This window comes from Siphateles boraxobius, unplaced genomic scaffold (assembly GCF_051911475.1).
Source record: "Siphateles boraxobius isolate OS27281-9 unplaced genomic scaffold, OSU_SipBor_1 120, whole genome shotgun sequence".
Classification (NCBI taxonomy): domain Eukaryota; kingdom Metazoa; phylum Chordata; class Actinopteri; order Cypriniformes; family Leuciscidae; genus Siphateles; species Siphateles boraxobius.
In genome coordinates, this window is record NW_027508723.1 from 2,552,501 (window position 1) to 2,560,000 (window position 7,500).

A 7,500-nucleotide genomic window follows, 5' to 3' on the forward strand; every position below is an offset into this window, starting at 1 on the left:
CAAGGATCTTTGCTTCATGAACTGGCACTTTCATGCAGAGGAGATGATAAGGATGAGAGGACGGCGCAATGAGCCGCGTGCAAATCCAGTCCGTGGAGAGAGAGAGGGAATGAAGAGACCTGTTAGAAAATAAGACATCTCGGTCTTTCTACACGGTTTTGCCTTTTTTTTCTCATTCTCTTTGACTCTTTTGCATTAACATTGAGCAATATATGGATGACGGCAACACGCTGAGAGCTTAGTGACTATATATCATCTTTATGCGTTTCTCTGCTTTTCTTGATCTACTGGAGAGGGATGCATTGACGTTTATAAGTTATTTTGAGAGCGCTTAATTTGAATTACGTGAGCTTGGCAGTGTCTCTTTAAGAATCGTATTGCGACTTTGCATTTTCTCTTGCGTTGATGAATTGTTGTTGATCATCTTATCAAAACGTCTGCATCTCTTGACTCTTGATGAAGTGTGAGTATTAGATGTACAGCGCTGGAGAAAAGTGGGATTTTTCCTCCATGTCCTTGCGAATATACCCTTCTGGAGGCTTCCTTGAAACCTGTGGGAAATGGAGTAATGCACGACTTGTGCACTAGGCCAGACCCGTCCGAACCTCCGCAGCACGGTTCACCCATGCCGGAGATTAATCGCGGTGAACCCGAATCTCCAGCTGGACCTGGGCATCCCGACAGAGAGAAGCCAGAGCTGGGATCAGAATCCCTGAGCGGGATGAATCTGGGATCCTCCACGACTAATGGAAACGGCAGCGTGACGGTGCCGGTGCCGCCCACCGTTTTGGGCAAACGGCATCATTCTCTGTACGAGGGGCTGAACGGGTGTGAGGCGGGAGGCTTTGGAAAGGTGCGTTGCTTTAAAAATACGGCCCAGTCATAGTCTTTTTCTCATACAACCAAATATACTGCAAAACATGCTTTTTCTTAGTCTTGTTTTCAGTCCAAATATCTAAAATTCTTAAATCAAGATGGATTTACTAAAGTAGTAAAATGCCATGAGATATTATATAATGATTATTGACAGATAATTTTCCTTGTTTTAAGCAACAACTCACTTCATTTAGATTTTTTCCCATCAGTAAACAAGACATTATAGATAATGTCTAAATTTTAGATATTTGGACTGGAAACAAGACAAAAATACTGAGTAAGAAAACATTTTTTTGCAGTCCGCTTTTTAGTTACTTTTAACCTTGGATTAACATAAAAGTTGCTATTGTTTCATATTTCACACTGTTTATACTTGTACGCATGGTTGGTTAATTAATCTTGAGCAGTCAGGTTTGAGAAATGGTGAGTTGCTGTTTTTATTTGCATATTTATGAGGTTAATGATAAGTAAATGTACAAGTATTATGTGCACTGATCATGCATTCTTATTTAACTATTCTGAGGCTTTGGAAATTTGTGTTTCTCTGTTCGTCAAAGATACGGTCATAGTCTTTTTCTCATACAATCAGAAATTATATTGTTTTTTTTTAACCCTGAATTAAAATAATATTGTATCCTGTTTCATATTTCACACTGTTTATACTTTTATGCATGGTTGGTAATTAATCTTGAATTAGTCAGGTTTGAGAAATCCTGCATTTCAGTTCTTATTTGCATATTTATGAGGTATAATGTGCATTGATCATGCATTCTTATTTAACTACTCTGCAAATGTGGAAATCATATAGTGTCCTTGTTTTTAGTACAATTTTTAGCTGTTTCTCTCAGATGCTGAAACTAAACGCAGTACGTGAAAGTTTCTGTACAAATCTCATTAATATTTACGAGGCATGCATTAAGGCAGTTTATGATTGGTTGAGTTTTGTGAAACTTGCTGTACTGAATTGTTTCACTGTTTTTTTTTCCAAGGGCTTAAAGCAGTTGCGAGATGTAAAACGTAGGTTGACCCAGGGTTAAAATGTTCCATTATTCAGGGTTAACCCAGGGTTAAACCTAGTGTGAAAATCCCTATAGTATTTCACCCTGTTATTCTTGTATTTATTTGCGTTGTGTGTCAGAGTTTAAGGTCTAATCGAATCAGATCACCATTCAGAAATCAATCATGCCAATCAGGAACACATGCAGAATAGAAAGTGCTTACTGAACTGACTCTGGGGGTTTTTACCTTTTATATCGGCATTTTTTTTTTCAGCCTTATTAGATGTATACATTCTTACATTTTACTCAAATTAAATCAGAATAATCAGACTGGCTATTACCAATTAAATGAAATCAGTATAAACAAAAAAATGTTTGCCCAGCAGTAGTAGCACAGAAGCTGCATCTAAAGCAGCGTTAAGATGTATTTACATTGCAAAAAAATATTTAAGCATAAATAATGGAATGTATCATGTTTAATTCAAGAATTTTTGAGTAAAATAATTTTCTTCACCAATTTTTTTCAATGTAGTTTGATGCCAGGTTACTGTGGTAATGACTGAGTCATTGAATCATTCATTCAACCGATTCGTTTAAACAGCTGATTCATACAGAAATGGAGCAAGTGTCTTCATGAATGAATCATTGTTCAAAAACACTGATTCATCCAGGAACGAATCACAACTGTGTCTCCGGCACGAAACGGTTCTGTTGTGGCTTTTTAAAAAACAATTTTAGTGAAATTAAGCAAAAACAAGACAATATTGACAATACTGTATCTAAAATATAACTCACAATATTAACTTTTTGTTTATTGACCTGTTTTATAAAATCAATATCACATTTACAGACATGCTGATATTTTGGAAAAACAGCATGTTTGCTTGGTGTGATATTGCTTTACTATATCATAAAGCAATATAAGAAAAAAGCTTCCACATTGTTAAAACAACAGTTACGATACACATCACACACCCTTATGTCTTGTCTGTAATGTGTTTGTCAGCAGCTAAATTCAGATGCAGTGTGTGACCGTCCTCAACCCATATTCCCTGCTGCAGACTCAATGTGGGACAGTGCAGGATTCACTTAATGCGGCCTCATTGAAAATCAATATCAGCGCTGCAGGTTGTCTTGTTCCTGCTACTGACCTCAGTGATCATTGTGAAGGTGTGAAGGCGTGGCTTAAGTGACGGGCGTTTGGTGACGAGCCTCACCTCACCTCACATGACCTTGACCTGAACATGTGCTCTTTTCTCATGTGCACACACTGTTAGGGAGAAAAACTAGTGTTGCTAATTAATTAAATAAATAAATATATATGTATATGTATATAATTAAATATATATATATATATATATATATATTATATAATATTTAATTAGTACAATTACTTTGTATTACATTATTAATCATATTATTATTTTTTTGAATGTATTTTTTTTTACCATTAATAATTTTTGGTAAATATTTTGTCTTCCATTATTATCATTAGCATATGGTAAAATGGATTGCAATATCTTAAATAAATATACATTTAATATTTTATATATATATATATATATATATATATATATATATATATATATATATATATATATATATATATATATATATAATATAATATATTTACAATATATTTATTTTTTTACCATTAACTTGACCGTTCTTTAAGTATAAAGCAAGCAGCTTTGGAGGCTAAAGTTTTAAAGGGTGGCATGCACAACTAATAATCAATGTTATTCATCATACCGTTTGTTGTGAACATGCATGCATTATTCACATTGGCATCTTCTGTGTTTGCATTACAGTTAGTCAAGTGTGCTTTGCATCAGTTTGGGTTTAGAATAATGTCTCTCAGCTGTACGTGTGGATGCATGACTGCGCAGGTGTCTGACTGTTATACTGTGATATTTCAGCAAATAAAAGTATGCATTTGGACCTGTTTTTAACACTTTTAAAGACTTTGAATATATTGCACAGTTGCATGAGCTACTTTCTAAGATACTTTGCATTGCATTTGAGCTTGACAGACCCTGCTCGCGATCTGATTTGTCGTGCATTTGGTTTAACATCTCCTTTTGTTTTGGACTGAAGATCAGACAGACTTAAATGGCACGAGGGTGCCTTTTTTTGGAGCTTGACAGATGTGATCGATTTGCACTGTCATTGTGAGAACATTCATCAAAAAATTCTCCATGTTGGTTCTGATGACATGAGGGTGAGTAAATGAACTGTTCCTTTAAAGAGCTGCGAATTATAAAAGCTGGAGCTCCAGGGCCAGAAATAGAAATGAGGGTTGAGAGTAAGATTGGGACACCGAGAGGGAGGAGGGCGAGCTCTATTAGAAGTGATCCCATGGGATGCTGGCAGGAGAAATGTATAGATGGATGAATAGAAAGATGGATTTTGGATCATGCATGATTGAATTCGTGGCAGGGATATTATATCGCCCTTATATCGCCCGTCCCGCTGCTCCTGACCGATTCGTGACACTCTCCAGCCCAGCGGGGGGCAGACACGCTCTGATATATAAAAGGCCTTTCGAAGGACGTCCAAATTGTCATCCTGTCTCAGTCCATTTGAAATCTACACGGTTATCCTTTGTTGTCCTCGTGCACACCCACTAATTTGGGGATGCTATCTCTGTACTAGATTTCTCCAAGTGTTACTGTTTTCTGCTCCGATACAGACTGCAGTGTGGTGAAATTGTGTTTTATACACATTTGCTGTGAGTTTGCAATGATAATTGTGTTCATTTACTCATCTTGGCTTTCTTCTTTCATGGAAAACAAGAGATGTTTAGCAGTTTTCAAGCCCCAAAAAAAGACAAATAGCCCCAAATAAGTCTTCTGAATCCACATAATGTAAAGTTAATCTATGAACCACTGAAGTTCATGTGCATGTTCTTCTATGGTATTGTGTTGCGTTTCTGACTGTATGCCAAAACGATTTTAATTTCTCCTGCATAATTTGCATTATGTTCATGATTTAAGTCTTCATGTTTCAGATTATTCATAATAAATGTCAGAACTAATGTGCAGGTTCTTCTACAGGGTCTATTGTACCGTGTTTCTGAATATACTGGTTCAAATATGTAAATAATATGTTCTTGCACATATTTTAAACGCATCAGATTTTAACAGAAGATGGCATGAATCTCAGCAAATAAAAGCATGCATTTTTTGTCTCTGTTTCTTGCAGAACACTATTGCATGACTTTTGAAGATTTTTGTTATTGCACTTTTGCATGAAGCTGTTATTAATGGTGCTTTTGCATCGTTTGTTGTCATTTTTGGAGCTTGACAACCACTGATCACAATCTGCTTTTTCATGCATTCTGCTTAATAAGGTCTCCTTTGTACACTGAGACATGCAGCGAAATTCTGTGACATTGCATGTTATACTGACAATTCCATTTTCATGACTGATTCTATGATCCCGTCCATGGTTTCCACATCGTGGCAATCAAAGGGCTCTACCCATCAGATTGGAACTTTTTTCAATGTAATTTAATTTTAATAGTTTATTTAACAGGGACAATGGACAGTACATGACTGCCCCAGAATTCGAGTTAAATGTCCCTATCTGGTGATTTACAGCAGCTTTTGTGTGCAATATTATGCAGTTGTATTCTTCCTTTTGAGTTTTGGCTACAGAAGAGAGCTGTGTGGATTTGCTTATGTTGGACGTATGCTTGAACAGACTAGGCTTGAAGCGCACACACACTCTCACGCGTCGACACACTCAGCACATGTCAGATCGCCAAACACCCGCCGTCTGCACTAGCCAAGGTGACACTTTAGCACTGTAACTCTCCGACTGCGAGAGAGAGGGAGTAGATCTGACGTCTACAGTCCTGTCTCGCACTACAGACTCCTCACACTGCGCCCTTGGCTATCACACTTAATGCTGGGTCGTTTTAACCCATGTAGCGGCCAAATATGGAAAAACTCAACCATTGGTTTAAATTTTAAACCCAACGGTTGGGTTTGTTGTCCATATTTTACTACAGCATTTTCAGTGTACACTTTTGTAGTTTGTTGGATTTGTTTTCCCCCTTTATGTTCACTTATGATTAGTCAAGGTTTGACCCAAGCATTGGTCAAATATGGACAAACTCAACCATTTGTTTATATTTTAAACCCTACGGTTGGGTTTGTTGTCCATATTTTACTACAGCATTTTCAGTGTACACTTTTGTAGTTTGTTGGTCTTGTTTTCTCCCTTTATGTTCACTTATGATTAGTCAAAGTTTGACCCATGTATGGGTCAAATATGGACAAACTCAACCATTGGTTTAAATTTTAAACCCTACGGTTGGGTTGTTGTCCATATTGTACACAAACTTGGGTTGAAACAACCTAGCATTTTTTAGTGTACACTTTTGTAGTTTGTTGGTCTTGTTTCCCCCCTTTATGTTCACTTATGATTAGTCAAGGTTTCTTGCATCAAAATCAGCCATAGTTTTCATGATCATTTTCTGTTTTTGCTCCCATACCTTTAAGATGTATGCATACATTAGCATTGACAGACTTGTTTGCATATGCGAGTAATAGTATGCATCAGTATTTAAGTTTTTGATATGCTATAACTTGCACAGGCATATGCAAAAAAGTTTGTCAATGTTCATGCATATTTACGCCTTTAATGTATACGCAAATACGGGTGGTAATATGTTAATGAGCATGTCGTTGTAATGTCATTAACTAAAACTATTTACGTAAAATGAACTTTGATTTAAATTAAATTTAAAAATTAAACTTATATTATTTTAGCTAGTTACATTTCTCATTTTTCTTTAGTTGAAGTACTAAAATAAACTAAAACCTAATACAAAACCATATAGACATTTTTAAAATGGCAAATACAAACAAAAAAATTACTTGCTTTAACTGAAAACAAATAAATAAATCTAGTTCAAAATGTTATCGAACTATAATAGTATATCAATAATACTAAAATAGCGCAGGTTGTAATTTTTTTTTTGACAAGCTATTTTTGAGTATTTCTCTCCATATCGCATTAAGAAAATGAAGCTTATTTTTAGGGCATCAAGATCTCGTTATTGTAAAATATATTTTACTGTTTCTTTAATTTTAGAGGGAAAACTTGACCTGCAGATATTCTTATCCAGTTCCACAATATTCAGGAAATTAATTAGTAAATTAATCTAATTATTAAAAAAGAGCATAACCCAGATTGCCATGAGAAAGCTCTTGTATACACGGTAATTCTCGCAAATCTTCTTTGGCTGTTGTGAAAGATCAATAATTTGAGATGGATCAAGCTCTTTGAGAACATGTTATCTGATTAATAGCACTGAGCTGGAAAACACCTCTGGGAACTGTGTGTGTGTGTGTGTGGTAGTTTTGACGGAGTCTCGACCCTCTTTATATTGAACCGGATTCTGTGCTTCTCTACTGGAGCTCTTAGAGAAGATTGATTTTAGCTTTTCTAAAATGCAAGATGATGTATACTTGAGTCTGGCATGATTATCCTGAACGTCTTCACATAGGACAGGCTGAGTTCAGGACAGTGTCTTTTGACATCTGAACAGGATGGTGGTTGATAATGAGTCGTATTTAAGGTCATATTGAGTTTCTGCTCACATTATTATAGGCAG

At 35.9% G+C, this 7,500-nt stretch overlaps 1 protein-coding gene across 1 annotated transcript in view; it reads left to right on the plus strand.

Annotated features, from left to right (window-relative positions):
- The window catches only part of tspoap1 (TSPO associated protein 1), a 139,428-nt gene that overhangs the window by 16,151 nt on the left and 115,777 nt on the right, over positions 1–7,500 (plus strand). Inside the window, exon 4 of the mRNA XM_077222102.1 lies at positions 483–853. Within this exon, the coding sequence (XP_077078217.1) occupies positions 483–853 (371 nt within the window). The remainder of the gene's footprint in view (positions 1–482; positions 854–7,500) is intronic.